General features: G+C 38.0%; 2 protein-coding genes across 4 annotated transcripts in view; one reads left to right on the top strand and one right to left on the bottom strand.

The window, feature by feature from the left end:
- Positions 1–10,605, bottom strand: part of LOC135117071 (syntaxin-binding protein 5-like) — a 161,836-nt gene extending 151,231 nt beyond the window's left edge. The window contains exon 1 of the mRNA XM_064035454.1: positions 10,086–10,605. Within this exon, the coding sequence (XP_063891524.1) occupies positions 10,086–10,208 (123 nt within the window). The 5' untranslated portion in view covers positions 10,209–10,605. The remainder of the gene's footprint in view (positions 1–10,085) is intronic.
- LOC110372276 (oxygen-dependent coproporphyrinogen-III oxidase) lies at positions 9,741–16,417 on the top strand. Of its 3 annotated transcripts, XM_064035451.1 has the most exons (9): positions 10,716–10,926; positions 11,674–11,902; positions 12,209–12,274; positions 12,844–13,001; positions 14,320–14,450; positions 14,915–15,041; positions 15,326–15,489; positions 15,772–15,941; positions 16,201–16,417. In XM_064035451.1, the coding sequence occupies exons 1-9, from the start codon at positions 10,844–10,846 to the stop codon at positions 16,315–16,317; spliced, it is 1,245 nt and encodes a 414-aa protein (XP_063891521.1). In that variant the 5' UTR covers positions 10,716–10,843; the 3' UTR covers positions 16,318–16,417. The 3 variants fall into 3 exon arrangements, with proteins under 3 accessions (XP_063891520.1, XP_063891521.1, XP_063891522.1); XM_064035450.1 differs by lacking the exons at positions 10,716–10,926; positions 12,209–12,274 and adding an exon at positions 9,741–9,952; XM_064035452.1 differs by lacking the exon at positions 12,209–12,274 and having other exon boundaries at positions 10,722–10,926.
- Positions 16,418–16,529: the final 112 nt, after the last annotated feature.

Raw genomic sequence — 16,529 nt, 5'->3', positions numbered from 1 at the left:
ATTAGGTTATCATGAGGTTAAGTAAAGAGCTTTATACTATCGACCACCCAGAATACGCAGATAACGCGTGATTAAATAATGTTATGACTTTAAACTGCATCGAATCACAACATAACTTAATGCTTTACCCCTACCCTAATTTACATAGCATTAATATCCCTTATTACATTTCATTTGCGAGCGCAGTAATGTCCCTAATACCTACATAAAATCACTAAAATTACCTTCCAAAACTAAAACTAGCTCAACTCAAATTGCTGCCAAAAACACATGAGCCTAGCAGAGAGAACTCAATTCATTACCATAGCAAAACAGGCTACAAATCCCGCGTAATGATGCAGGTATGAGCAGGTATGCCGGAGACCGGAGGGCCCTCGTGTTTAGCGCGCCGAGGGCTGCTTTGACGGCCCTCTCCATTCCCGCTGCCGTGCTATGAGCAACACGGAAATTGTGCACGTTTGTGTTATGTTTATGATTGTTTATGGGTCTAGGATTTTGGATGCACTGTTTTAGTAGTGCTATGTAAGTATGTAAGTGGTTAACACATTGATTTTATATGAGTATGTTGATTCCGAGTTTTGCATTAGACTTACTCTTAATCTTTACTTGTTCTATTTCTTTCTTATTTATTCGGCACAATTATTTCGGCAATAAAATGATTAAATTAAGGTGACAATTGTTCTTGCATATTTTTCCAAATCACAACACCTGGCTAAACTCGACCTGTCACAAACACAACTGGCTTTAAATATCTGCCCAGTATGAACTATCTCACCAAGCACTCGTATGTTTGTAAACACAACCGCGGCCATACGCTCGCAATAATCATTTTCATCAGCGTAATAACAACATGACGATAAGTTACCAATTCTTATTATTGCATTCGTATTTAGCTGAGGTTTTATTGCTGCTACACATATACACATGCTGGCTGAGACGCATGTGTAATTTTTAGTTTTAAAATTCGAATTCAGAATGGTACAGTGCGCTCAGTATATACTTGAAAGTTCAGTGAAGATTGGGATTTGCTGTCATTAAAGTTAAATTAAAAGGGTCAAGAGTGAAAAGTATTCCCTATTGCTGTCAAATAAAAGATTTTAGGGAAGATAAAAGAAATAATATAGACATAGGCACCAGACTGACGTAAAATCAATCAAGTGCGAAGGTTTTCAACTCACAATAAAAATTGTGCCAAAACAGATAGCAAAGGAAGAGTTAGTAAATATGCCAAGGTTTAATCCTAGGACACATAGATTCATGCATCGTGGAGGAATGCCAACAGACTTAGCCTTGAGCTACATTCTAGAACTTATGGAAGACAAGTTACATCGGGTGAACTTAATTGCTGTCTCCCGATATTGTACTGGTATCGTTTATCTTGATATCTTTGGTTTATTTCCAAAAATAACGTAGTGATATTAATTGGATTGATCTTCTAAGAAACTCTGTGTTACCATCCCTTTGGCTTAAAATAATTGTGAAGTTTTCACTCCAAGGCGTCTGTAAATACCAAAAACATATGATTTATATTCTCATCAGTACAATCTGATTACTAAATTACATTCCGTTTTCGTTTACTTTCATGTCGTTTCGTTCGTGGATGTTACAGAAAATTTAATTTTGAAAATTACTTGCCGCAAGTCACGCGATTTCCATCGCTAAGCCGAGAGAAGGAAATATTAGAAATTATCCTGTTTTTAGAGGTTTAACGCCATAAAAACAATAATTAACTCTAACCTTTACATACAATCTCAGTCATTAACAGTGGTCACAACTAAAATAATTTATTAGGCCATTTTCCTAATAGTTACAGCATGTTCGTAAGTGTCGTATCATTTATGAGGTCATATACTTCAGCCAATTTATTAATCACTAACATATACGGCCACCGCTTCATAAAATTAGTGGAGCTACTAAAATATTAACTAGCCTGGCGCCCTGGTTTACTTGGGTTCGCTGGAAATACGCGGCCGTTACTCATCTGTAGCTAGAATGTCAACGATGTCAGTTTGAGTTAATTTTTAACTTTAAAATGTCTTTCTGTTTTAAAGGCTGGTTATAATCCTAGCCCTTTTGTTAATGTATATCATAACTTTGCATAAAATTAGGTTTGTTGAGCGTGCGTTATTGAAAATACTCATCCTCTTCAAAACCTCAAGATAAGCAAACAAAATTCGTGCATGACCCAGTCTTGAAAAAATCCTTATGTACGTAAGAATTCTCGCGCATATCAAAGAAACCTTTTGAAAACATAAAGTGCTATCGAAAGCAATTCGCTCACAAACCGCAACAGACGGCCAGACAAGACTCCGGCGAATAATCAGACGAAACGGAATGAGAACGTACCGCAACCAATTCATTTCTACACATCAAAAATTTCCTTCCACCCTGTGGGAAAGAGGTGAGAACATTGTCTGACTCCCTCCGACACTGCAATGTAGGTCGCAGGAATATTCTGACAAGACAATTGTGTGCGAACACTCCAGTTCTCAATTCAGTTCTGATGTTTGAAGACGGATGAAGTAATAATATTGAAGATTCAAGAACTTCATATTACGCCTCAAAATATTCAATTGCGACTCTTTTATCCTTTTGTAGATTCAGAAATAATAGTAATCAAATGAGGTCTCTTAATAAAATTGGCAGGGAAATATCATTTCGGTTTATGAAAGTGACTGTGCTGCGATTAATACATAAAAATGTTTTGATTCTCAGCTTAAATTAAAAGTTTCTTTGCTACTACACCAAGCAAGGTCAGAAAGCTCATTATCTTTGCCTGAAAGCTTAGCATGTAAAACTGTAATATACCTACAAAGCTAATCGATAAACATCCCGATTGAAAACCACCAGAGATTCTAGAACAAAGTCACAATAACGGAAGAGAAAACTTGCGATATTGCATCCCCGGCGGGTTCGATGTTTGATGCAACATGCTTGATACCAAACTTGCACATGTCCAACTTGAGAACACTTGCCTGCTCTACTTACTATGTTCTAAGATAAGTACATTATGTCACTATCTAGGAGATGCGAGCATCTGTCACACAAACTTTTCTCAGATAACCCACTTCTAATATTCAAATTAAATTAATTTCCAACACAACATGCAAAAGTTTTACAAACGATTCATATTTACGCGCAACAATGAAAATAAACGAGATACCAATCGTGTAACGTACAATATTTGCATCGCGGACATCCAAACGTTATGCATGTCCCTGATATGCACTGATCAAACAACTACTATTTATTTGTACGGCTCCAGCCGAATTCGATATTAAAAGCAAATATTTGTTCAAATACTTGCTCCAATACACAGAACAGTTTTATTTGAGATGTGACGGAAAATAAAAATGAAACAAATTCCATTTGACATAGTTCACTCATTTCCCTCTGCGCTCTATGACAGTGTCAAGTTACTCCGGGCGTACTGTAGTTGCGTATAACAGTGTTGTGTTGAAGCAGCGCGGTTATCAGCACACGTGACCGCCGCGGATATGTGCTAATCTTTGCACAAATTGTGATAACGCATTGTCTGCCATTGTTAGTCAGACGTGAATACTGATCGATGTTTTTATGCGTGTATTGTTGAAATCAATATTTGCTGAACAGGTTTCATGTTTGCACTGCTAACGTAAATACTGGTAATTTACTTTGTGATGCTGAATTTGAATTCAGGTCATTTTCAGGTCCCAATATAAAGTATTTAAAAGGTCGGTTTCACAAAATTTTGTCCATATTGAACTACGTTATCAATGAAGTCTTGGAATGTCAAACACCGGTCTAAACAACTAGTTAGGTGTCGAACTAATAGCTTCCAATCAGTGGCTCGAACTGTTCAAACGTATTTGTTAAACAAAGGTGAGATTACCACAGTGTAACTTTACGATTGGGCAGTTAAGTAATATTTATTTAGTCAGCTGCTAACTGGTCGTGACGTGGGCGTGTTTACACTCTGTGGTATTTTAACCTGTAGTTAGCAGTATGTTATCTAATGGCTGTTCTGAGTATTATATCTGTCTGTTGATCTGCTTACTAGAAATAGAATTAGCTCCATACAAGTCAAGATGTCAAATTTCTATCTTTAGAAGGCAAAAATATAGATAAAATATTGGGAACGGCTATAAGTTCCTAATAAAAAAAATCTCTATACACAGAGGATCACAGGAGCTTATAAAACTAGACTAGATAGTTCATTGATACCCTGGAATTAGTCGCCAAGCTGTTACGTACATAAATCTTAAATTCGGTTTTTATTTCCATTGCATCAAGTTAAATTACATTGAGAACAGTAGGCATATGTCAGATTTTGTGGCGATCCGGATCCGGTCATGGGTTTGGAGTAGCAATAATTACGTTACCTCCCATTGTGATTGTGACGTCACTACCGTGTGCAGTGAACTATGACTAACAAAGCGTACCTAATACTGAACACAGGTCGCTCTTTCAAATCACTATCGAATTTGGATAGTTTGGGTGTGGTCAATTATTGGACACTTCTATTCCGCATCTTTTATCGATTCCGGTTTTTGAGAAGAAGCAAACTATAAGATACTTTAGTTATATCCTCGGAGATCTTGATATAAGATAAAGTTGAACGCTGCAGAGATAAAAAATAATACTCTTAAACGAATTAAGAGAACTATTTAATCTCGTAGACATAAAAGAAATAATTTATCCGCAAAGAGGTTCGTATTGCGAATATTAAAAAGACGAGTAGGCACGGTCCAGCTATAAATCCGATCTCGTTTTAATCATTATTCAGCCGCATTGTCTGTGCTCCGGACAATGCATCCGGCCTCAAAAATACGCGTTCCGAATACGAATCTACAGTGACAATTTTACAATTTCCATACAGTAAATATTACATACAGCAATACTTATGGACACAGTAATATACATTAAAACGTAAACAAAAAAAACAATATTAAAAGTATAAACCTTTCGCCTTACGTAAAATGTAGTTGGCGCATTATTTATTTACTTTTCATATTGTACGCGGGACGTTTGTTAGTTTGGCTGTAGTAGCACCCAAGTGGAACGTCTGCATAGATAAGTTTTCATTACTTACCTATTTCAGTGTGGTAGACGAGCACTGTAACTTTGGAAAACGTAGATACCAAGTTTGAAAATGATTTTAATTTATGCGAAATTTCCAGTTTGCGGGCTTTACATTTATTGCAATATTGTTTTCAATTTCAGGCCGACAGCAATGTTGTAGAACAAACTGTAATGGCCGCCGCATGGCGTTCGAAATTCGAATGAATCACTAGTGACGTCACGCGCTTGTTAATTCGTGACGAGCTGCGATATGTGATTAAGGGCTGATTTTTCAATCGCCAGATAACTCCTATCTGAAGAGTATTTTTAACGTTTTGACAGCTTTTGTATGGAAAATATGTCAAACCGCCATATTTATTCCTCAGATAGAAGTTAACTGATGATTGAAAAATCAGCAATTAATAAAATAGCAGTTTCGCATCGTTAGCCGTATTAATTAGGAACAATTAGGATGTGATACTGATTCGCTGTATATTGACCTCTATGATAATAAGAGTGGACATGTACTCGTATTACAACTAGCAGGTATCTAATGAACAAAGTTTGTAGTAGAAAATGTTGTAATATTTATTTTATTTGCCACAATTTCTAATTTCGATCAAGCAATCTGTACAGGTTTATTAGTATAAACGGCAAAATTAATTGATATTGTAAAATTAAATTTGACAAAACTTAATTAAATACAGCAAAAGGATCTGAAGTTAATTAAATGTTTAATTATTCGTTATTTTGAACACTTTAAAGCAAAACTAATACCATTTTCTGCAAAGAATCTTTTGCGCAGTATTTTTTTCCCAGACAGTCGTCTAATGACTATAAACTAAGAGTATCACTTGACTAAATTGGTGTACTGGATATTTCTAACTTTATTTTTAGCTTCTACTGTAAAACAGCAAGAAAATTACACTACAATTTCGACATCTATCATTATTATATTCGGACGGGGCACTAGCTTGAATTTTCTTCGTGAAAATTCTTGGAAACACTAACTAAAGGGTATTTATATTTCATAGAACAAATCGAATGACCCGCCTTCACCATAATCGAGCAATCGTAATTGCGATCACGATCGACGGTGATTTACGACTCGAGACATTATATGTGGACGAATATAACTGTAACTTTGTATGTATGTTTATAAATGTCGTCATTGAGCTCTTGTCTTATCGATAACTCCGTAATATGCACGCGGTAAATTACGACACTATTAATTTGTTTTTATTATTCTTTCCTTTTGACATGTCAATATTATCGATTTAGGTTATTGGGTATTTACAACACGCCATTGGTGTGATCGATCGAATAGAGAATAAGAGCATTGTTATCATGTTTTTTCACACAGAGATACTGTGAAAATGGTAACATTACATAGGTATTGCAAGTTTTCAAGCTGATTGCCACAGCAACAGCATCCTGTTTTACTTTCAGGAAAGATAACCCCTTCTTTAAACAAACTTACAAACTTGGTGCACATTAAATTAATCCAGCTGAGCTGCACAAACTCCAACTTTGCCATAACGTATTGTTTTAGTTCAAAAAATATATAGTAACAGTCAAAATCAAGATGGCGGAATAGCCGAGCTGTCACGATTGTAATTCAGCTCAGAATCCCGGTAATCCTCGGCAGCCGTGTACAAATCCTGTCGGACAGTCGCCACTACAGCCAGATTAATTATGATACAGAAACTGACATAGGTTATTGATGACTAACTTAGTTTGCAGGTAGTGGACAACTGGAGACATGCGTCGTGACGAATTGCCTGTCTCCAGATATATGGAGAGATGTTATGAATTATCTGGATGCTTGCAGGAATATTGGTTGTTAACTTTTTTTAGAAATCGACTGTAATAAATGCTTACTTTAACAATCTTTCAGAAGCCCCCGTAATGCCACTAGCGTGTTCTATAAAATGAAATCTATCAAACAAATTGGCAGACAAAAACAATGATAAGATACGGTTTTTGCTATAGAAAAGGTAGGTAGGTACTACTGCTTGCTCCTAATATGATGAAAAATATATTTTCCTTTACATACTACTTGAAAAATCAAGAAAATGTGATCAAAAAGGGAAAGTGTTTTAGTTGGTACTTATTAAAATTTCTGCACGCTGCCGCATGATCAATATTACACACTATATTATTATAATGTAACAAAAACCATCCAGTTATAAATAACACATAACTATTTCCTTAACACATCGTTGATTGAATAGGTACTACAATTAATTACGCCACGATTATAACGTTTTGATATCAAGACCTACAAATCATAAAACGATGAAGGGAACGCGAAAGCAACTAGTCTGGCTGTCTTAATTAAATGAATCACTAGCACAAGTCCGAGATAACAATGAACAAATCCAATTCCCCTGTAATTACTTATCTCGGGAGAGCAGAAGATAATGAGCGCTCGTGGCGCGTGGGCCACATCGCTACGAGAACACTGGCGACCAAGGAGATGTATCACTCTGTGGAACGGAACAGATTTAATAACTGTTGAGTGATGCACACCACTAGTGCTTATAACTGACGTTTTGTTTTCCATCAGATCGGAATTGAAAACGATTCTTTTTTTTTTGGTTCCTAATTTAAAAGTTATTGTATTCTTTTTGGATAATGAAAAATATCCTGAATGCAGCAGCTTAAACATGATGTGCTGTTAGGCATCCAATTTATTTCAGGGTATATTTAGCCACTATAATCCCAAAATGCTTAGCTCAGTGATAAAAACGCTTTACCTACTCATTGATTTTCCCGCTGGTTTGCCCCCAGCGAGGTTTTACAGAGATGCGGCTAAAATATTTATCAACGCTATGCAGCGGAAGATAACCGCGATATACCAACAACTGTTATCGCAGAATTTACTACATATTGGCAAACCATACAACCAGAATGCATCTAACCACATCTAACGTTACTTTGTAACGATATTCCTTTTTCGTTCTACTATCTTCATAATCCTTTGTTGATAATATTCAGCCTTCATTCATTTTCAATTTCATCGAAACAAATTGCAAAATTTTCTTCTCAAGGACGGAGCGAATAGCATTTAAGTAATTTCAGAATATTCAGTGAGTCAGGCTTGAGTAGGTACCACCTGCTTACTACCTGTAATCGATTTTTATTCATAACAAATTATTTATAGAGCATTTTAAGCTAGCTTTAAGCCCCGTTTTAATCAATAATTGAGAAGATAAATCTAACAATGAGTCATGGTTCTAAGGCTGTGTAGCGGTCGCTTCCAGCTGCGAACTCATGTTTGCTTACATCATACTGCATTAAAAATAAATAGCGACGTGCTCCGAGTGACATTGTTTTCCTTTTATCTCTGTTACTAAACATTCTACATGATATTCAATTTAATACGTGTAAATACGTAGCAGCTACCTAGTTACTTACTTCTATATCTATGTATCATTATAAAAGATTTGTTTCCTTTATCAGAAACTCCATTACTGCAATACATTCGTTTATCTGAGGATATTCCTGCGAAAATATTTTCCTCTTTAAATCTGTAATTTTCGAGAGAACAATGGCCTGTGCAGGCTTTCGCACTTATTTTCACCGGACAATGGCGAAAAGGAAAACCAACAACATCCGAGCAAATATTGCGAGGACGACTAAATACACCTAAAACAATTCGCTGACTCACCCGAGTTACACAAAAACTTCCCAATATTCTCACGCAGTTCAGAAGAAAGAATTAGACAACTAGAAATTGTTTCTTTCATGGATAACCGCAAAACCCACGCAAATTGGCTCGTTCCGCAAATTCGGGAAAAGAAAGGGCAAAGTTTTAAAAGCATACCGCTGTTCAAATTCGGAGTTTTCAATGGAGAACGATCACAAATAAATGTTTGTTTTCCATCTTCTGTTACGAGCGCGACGTAATTTACTATTTAGGAGTTTGCTCATTAACTTTGCTCGGCGGCTGGCGGAATTTGCACGAGGGCCCAGATGGGCCAAGGTGCTTTAGACATAACTTTTCACAATAAGTAAACTTGGAAGGGAAATAGAAGCGAACATAACGAACTTCGCTTACGGTCGCTTGTCGTTTATTATAAGTTTCTTTCTACTTTTACGTTATATCGATCATTAACAGTATCCGTGTGGGCCATTCAGACCTTGACATGGAAATGTTTAACTTTCCTGATTGCAGGAAGTTATCGTTGTTATGAGAAAATATTTTTTGTGTGAGTCGTTTATGTAGGAACCTTCGATAATCCCTTAAATTGTTTCTAGGGTAAGGTGAAATGAGAAAAGCTTTTTTTGGACTCTCCATGTGGATTTCTACGGATGAGAGTGCATTTTGCAGGTTTTTTTACCTTTCAATAAGCAAAATATCAGAATGTGTAGTTGGTAGGTACTTGTGCATTTTTATAAAAGTCATACGACAAAGGGCAAAGGTATTATTATGTGCAAGCGTTTATCTTATCTGTTATCAGTTCAATATTATGATCGCTATTCACCGCCTACAGGCACAGGTGCTCCACTGATCAGTAATCAGACGAAAAATATTATTTGCCAGTATGATACAAACTAGGTATTAAATCTTATTAGATTGTGACCACAGGGAGCCTATGGCTATTATACAGTCAATGAAAAGTCTTATGTCAAAGCTACTTTGACGCAAGCTAATATAATATCGGCAATCTCAATAATTTTGGGAAAGTTGCTTTGTAAGAAACCACGTAATGCATCCAAGACTATCACATAACTCGTGGAACACACTATCCTGGCTGCAGAAATGTGAACGCGGTGCAGCAGCGAGTGGAATTGTTGTGGCTAGGATTGTTTTGACAGGTTGGTCGTCGCTGGCGGAGACTGGTCGGCGTGCGGCGTGCGTACAGTTTACACAACAGAGGCTGCACGCTGGCAGCCGCGCGCTCAGGTGAGTCGTGTTATTAATACGGCACCGGCACTCGAGCGTAGTCGCCCCTCTCCGCAAGCCCGCGCTGCTCGCGTGCCGCTCATCGCCATTATCTGCGGGACCTTGGGCCGCGCCGCGCGATAAAACCACTTACCTTTTTGATTTGGAAGTGGTCGGGGCGCAGAGTCTCCTGGATCTCCTGCTCGGTGCCTCGCGGAGCCGCCTGCACCGAGCTGCGGAACCCGTCGAGCACCCCCTTGAACGTGAACTTCTTCATCGCGAATAACCGAGTAGCGGGTCCTTTGTCCGAAGGCCGCTCGCGCCGGCCGCGGCTACATCACAGCCGTCCGCCGCGGACAGCGAGCCGGTTTTGGCGGAAGGAAGGTCGGTCGCTCCCGCGCTACACTTGGTCGCTACTGCGCAGGGCCGCCCGGGGCCGCCGCCGACGCCGACACGCGCCCGCCACGCCGACGATCGACGAAAACTAGGCGAGGCACCGCCTCCGGAATGTACAGCAATGCGGCTTCACTGACGGATCGATAGCCGGGACAGCACAGCAGTGTACACACGCGCACTGGCGACACGCTGTCAGCGAGGCCGCCGCGGACTGGCCGGAAAGAGCACGACACGACCGATCGATGTGCTCGGCCCCGCTCAGAAAAGAGATGAACACATATTGCGCATGTAGGCGCGCCTTGCGGAAGAAAAATTTCACAGCTGATAGCCAACTAGTACCGCACGGTACCGCAGGGTGGCGCTCGTAAGAAAACAACGTGTGCAATGAAGTGACATATGATCTGTCAAATGTCAAACCGGTTTGGTTAATATCGGCTGTCAAAATAGTTCAATCTTTGGAAATTCTACAATAAACTTCATATTATCGGTGATTTTCGGGCTGCAATTACAGTAAAAATGTCGTTCAAAGTGATAGCTAGGTGTTTCAATACGCTGACTTATGTCGGAAGCTACCAGAAGATCAGAGGCAGACCATACAGGTGTAGTGTTTACATTATCATTTTTTGTGTATTTATAAACAGTAATATAATGATTTCGTTAACTAGGTTATGACAAAAAACATTTTCGGCAATAAGCACGCTCGCACTCAGTTATGCAGTTTCAAATGTAAAGTAACTAACATGAAAAAAATAAGTTTTAGTGTGTGTGAATGGCGTACGTGATCGATTGATAGTTGAGTCATATATCTTGTGAATTGTGGGCTTGTTGTGATATTTGTACCTACTTCACGGCAAAAGTGACTGCTATCGATACTATAACTGAAAGACTTCTGTTATTACAAACTGCTTCATTTTATTAGTTATATAAACATCCAAATCTAAGCTACCTGTTGAATTAAGTATAAGATCCAGGGGTTCAAGGGTTCTTTTGATTTATAATACTGTTAATGTATATTATATTATATTACTGCTCATATTTTGGTAGAAAATGTATGACTTAATCTGGAAGATAAGAAATGTAGGTCAACACCACTTGTAACACTGTCATGGTAAACTTATATAAACAACTCACTTCAGACATTAATGTAAAACAGGTATTGAAAACAACAATAGTATAAACAACAAACAAGCTAACAGTAAATGATGGGTAAAATAAATAAATCAGACTAAAATGTGTAAATATACATAATTATCATAAATATTAAACACCAACCTTCATAGACATAATTCAGCAACCATAAAGTAACTACAACCTCTTTGAGGCTATAATCCAAAACACCGTTTCAGATTATACTGTGCAGCAATACTTGGCTCGGGCTATGTAGCATACAATCAGTTCAAACAGAACCAGGCTGAAATGAAGGAAATTATGCAGCTGAAGACCTACATGGCTGAACCCATCACTCCCAAGCAACAACTGGAGAAAAACATGGATGATATGAAGACACAGATGGAGTTGCTTATCATGAGGATACAGGCGGAGTTCTGTCGCGCCTTAGAACAGGAGGAAGACCGGGTAAGGATAAACAAGGGAACAAGGAAAAAATATATTTATTTGTGCTTTAAGTAAATTGTTGTACATTCAGTATTGATGGGTCATACTTAGATTGCTTTTATCAGAGATCACACTATTTATTTTTGTCATTTTGTTTGTCACCATGACAGATAAAAATAATTATTAATAGATTCAATGTTGATAAGTTTTTCAAGCAATCAATATTTGCAATTATACATTAATTTGTATTTGTGTAATAGTGATACAATGCTCATATTGTCATCTCTATGCACTCAATACATACATAAATTAATTATTTTCTTGTAGGCATGGGAGGATGAGAAAACAGCCGATGAATATGATTTTGAAAATGATGTATTTTTAATATCTCCGGTACGAAACCATGAATTATTTTTGTTCTATCCATAGCAGACTTAACTGTGAACATAATTAACAACATAAATAATAATAAAAAACTACTCTTTGAGTTAGTATAAACTTAGTCTTGACACCCTTCCCATTTTTGAGCCTTTTTATTATTTTAGGAGCATAATATCATTCTTGAATTTATATTTAAGATTGGTAAGGTCATCACACTACCATTTACATTCATCTTTGGGGCTTTTTGCGTCAATCCCTTTGGTATATCTTTTCTCCTCCTTTCATCCTCATCATTACCTGAAGCTGGAATTCCGATCCACGTGTCTGTCACGCGCGGCGACGGCCGACAGAAGTCGACTTCCATACTACGACTATTGACGCATAGGAATTGGTCTCTGCACGCGACGGATGCGTTGGTCAGAAACCCAGCAATAGTCGCATGATTTTCATCCCTCCTTGATACATCAGCAAAAAAAACAATGGGTACTCCTGATACCTAACTGAATGATGTAGTTTCCTAGTTAATTCAGGTTATGAAAATGTTTTTTTACTAATCACCATCAACAACTTTCTCGCACCAGGAAGCAAAATTCAAAGTGGACAGGTGGCTTCGTAAGGAAGGAGGTGGAGGCATCACTTGCGTGCTGCAAGACGGACGCGTCTTCGAAAAGGCGGGCGTCAACATATCCGTGGTGTCTGGCACTCTTCCACCGGCGGCAGTTCAGCAAATGAGGAGTAGGTGAGTGTCATTGACAACACAATGAGACGAGCGAAGATGTCTTACCGAAAATCTCCTCAGAAAGTAGCGTCACCTAATTACGGGAGACGAGTCATCTCCGCTCATATTTCCTACCTCCGAGTTGAGAAATCTACGAAGCTACATAATAATTCTGATTTTATAGTAACTCAATTTCTGCCTATGTTGTGTTATGCAGACGAAAGACTTGACAATGCAAAAGCGTCTTTAGGAATCATCTTTGCGCAAGATTATTAATATCCTTGCACAACCACAGAAATCGCTCATCTAGATGATTTCAAATCGCTGCCCATAAAACTTTTTAATTTAAACTATATATAGCCAACTCAAGAACCTAATTAAAATCCTATAATTAACGACCGAGCGATGTGTGAAAATAAACCAGTACTTAAACATGCACTTGTTGCTTCAGCATCGTATCTTATCGGTCTTGCTCCTGATCTGTATTGGCGCTGATCGTGACAGATGAGAGGAAATGATTCAGCTCAGTTTGTACTGAAGATATCGTGATTTATTGCATTCAGTGCAGCGTTAATCTGTAGGAAGTTAATTGCTCTTAAATCTCGGATTTGTTGTAGGACTTTTTTTGTCTAATTAGTTTTTAATCAATCTGTAACACGCAGCCATTACATTCTTCGCCCTCCAATAAAGCGGTCTGTTTCATCGAAAATATAGTCTACTACAATACTTTTCCTTCAGACATTTTTATCAAAGAACGTATACACGAGTTGTAAATGGCCTGATAATATAATGTTATCAAATCGGCTCACAGAAAAGGTCAAAATTCAGTATTTTTATTTCAATCAAAACATGATTGCGTATCTTTGGCTAAGCTACCTAATATTTGAGTACTATGTAATATATGACTTGTAAATAATACGAAAAGGTCGCCTGTCAGATACCGGCGATAAGATCGATGATAAGCATAGGTACTCTCGAACTTAACTGTTACTCGAAATTTTGTTACTTCAATACCTGAAAGTTACTCAAAAATATTTTACTACAAAAATAAGCAGCATTAGTTAAGGACTAGACTGATCAAATGCAATATCATTGGGAAAATGCATATAAGTGTACTAGCTTTCGTCAGCAGCTTCACCCAAGTCCAGTGGTATCTACTGAGTGCACCCGGATAGCAAGTAGCCAAAATATTGTTTGCAAATCGGTCCAGTACCTAGTTTGTCAGATTAGCGCGCTCAAGCAAACTATAAATTTCTACTATAAGTAGGTAGATGTCGCCACCAAGAAGTCTCAATTTTTCCTACATTTTGCATTTTATAACCCATATATGTTTGTGCAGGGGTAAAAAGCTAGAAAACTCCGAGCTGCCGTTCTTCGCGGCGGGGGTGAGCGCCGTGATCCACCCGCGCAACCCCATGGTGCCCACCATACACTTCAACTACCGGTACTTTGAGGTCACAGATAAAGATGGTGAGTTTACCAAATTATAGTTTTTTTTTTATATACAATATAGCTCCCACCCGCGGCTTCGCCCGCGTCAAGTTCGGTTATGTCGCGTTTTCAAGAGAACTCTTCAAAAGTCCGGGATAAAAACAATCCTATGTTCTTTCCCAAGGTCAACTCTATCTCTGTACCAAATTTTATTAAAATCAGTTCAGTGGTTTAGACGTGAAAGCGTACCAAACAGACAGACAGAGTTACTTTTGCATTTATAATACCTATTAGTAGGGATTACCAGTTACTCATCCTAGTAAAATAACTTCCTATTGCTTTGTCCTATGATTTTTGCTAATCCGCCGTGCACAAGTGAGCGTGGTGAGCGTGGATTTATAGTAACCTAAGTACCTCTTGGCAAAGGGCCCTTTTCTATTGTCCTGATTATTCCTTACCATACAGAACCTAGATAAATATCTAAGTAATGGTCTATGTTCTAGGTGTCCAATGGTGGTTCGGCGGCGGCACGGACCTGACACCATACTACCTGAACGAGGAAGACGCGGTGCACTTCCATCTGACACTCAAACACGCCTGCGACATGCATGATGAAACATACTATGATAAGTAAGTTACAACTTTATTACTACCAGAATACCAATATTGCTTTAATATTTTTCCAGGATATTGTCTACAAGTTGAATTATTTCTACCGCAATGGTAGAAAAAAAATCACTTTATTGGCAACCCTGAAAGCGGTAAAAATTTACCGGTCCATTGGTTAGCATGTTTAAATACCATTTCGTGTTACTTCCTCACTTAATAAGATATTATAGTAACAGCGTGAACAGAATTCCTAATTGAATTGCCTTTGGAACGGTTTTTGCTGAAGTTTTGCTTTTAATTATTAGATTCAAGAAGTGGTGCGACGATTACTTCTACATTCCCCACCGCGGCGAGCGGCGCGGCGTCGGCGGCATCTTCTTCGATGACATAGACTCGCCCAATCAACAAGAAGCATTCAAGTTCGTCAGATCCTGCGCTGAAGCCGTCATTCCTAGCTACCTACCTATCGGTGAGAACAACGTTGCTGAAACTATTTGTTGTATATATTCTTATCATGCATTTATAGTTGTAAATACGATAGATTTAGCTGTTTGCATGAGGGCTGGACCGTTTTCGATAATGTTTGGTTAAGGGATTGCTGAAATATATTTTATTATGTGATGAATTAAAATGTTTATGAGGAAAGTGCGGAAGCAATATAACAATATTGTTTTTGAGTTCCCTACCAACTTTAATACCAGTTTTATTTGTAAAAGCATTACATTTTATTAAGTTTTTTCTTTTTATCCAGTAAAAAAACACAAAGAGGACGCATACGGCTACTACGAGCGCCAGTGGCAGCTGCTCCGGAGAGGCCGCTACGTGGAGTTCAACCTCATGTACGATCGCGGCACCAAGTTCGGGCTCCACACGCCGCAGGCGCGCTACGAGTCCATTCTCATGTCGCTGCCACTTAATGCTGTTAGTATTTGTGTTAATTTATATATTCTGCTGATATATTAATATATCAGTATTCTAATAAAACTGCAGTTCTTGTAAATTACCTAAATATCGTTCCCGGTCCCGGCTGATTTTTTGTTATGGCAAGGATCATGAGTGTTGCCAATTTTAAAATGAATTTACCATGATTTGTTGATTGATTCGCAGGAAACGATTTTATAACGTACTACTTACAGAATTTAATTGGTTCTTAATCGTGCATATTGTATCTGTGTTTCAGAAATGGGAATACATGCATGAAACGAAACCAGATTCGCCTGAAGAGAAGCTATTGAATGTCCTGAAAGAGCCCGTCGATTGGTTAAAGACAAAAAAAGAAGGGCGGTCCACAGCATGAAACGTTAAATTTAATGGGTAGTGGGTTCAAGAATCACAGTGTAAACGACGCATCATGTAAAATACTGTTTTATAAATGTTAAATTATACATTATTAAAAATTTTGGTATTTTTCTTTCAAATAATCCTTTGTAAATAAAAATAAACTACAAACCAACGAGGTGATCTACACCTGGCTGTTCTTACAAAGATGAGCCTTGCGAAGTAATTCGC

The sequence above is a fragment of the Helicoverpa armigera genome, chromosome 7 (assembly GCF_030705265.1).
Source record: "Helicoverpa armigera isolate CAAS_96S chromosome 7, ASM3070526v1, whole genome shotgun sequence".
Lineage (NCBI taxonomy): Eukaryota > Metazoa > Arthropoda > Insecta > Lepidoptera > Noctuidae > Helicoverpa > Helicoverpa armigera.
The sequence above is the reverse complement of the archived record's forward strand: the minus strand, read 5'-3'. Positions and strand labels throughout refer to the sequence as shown.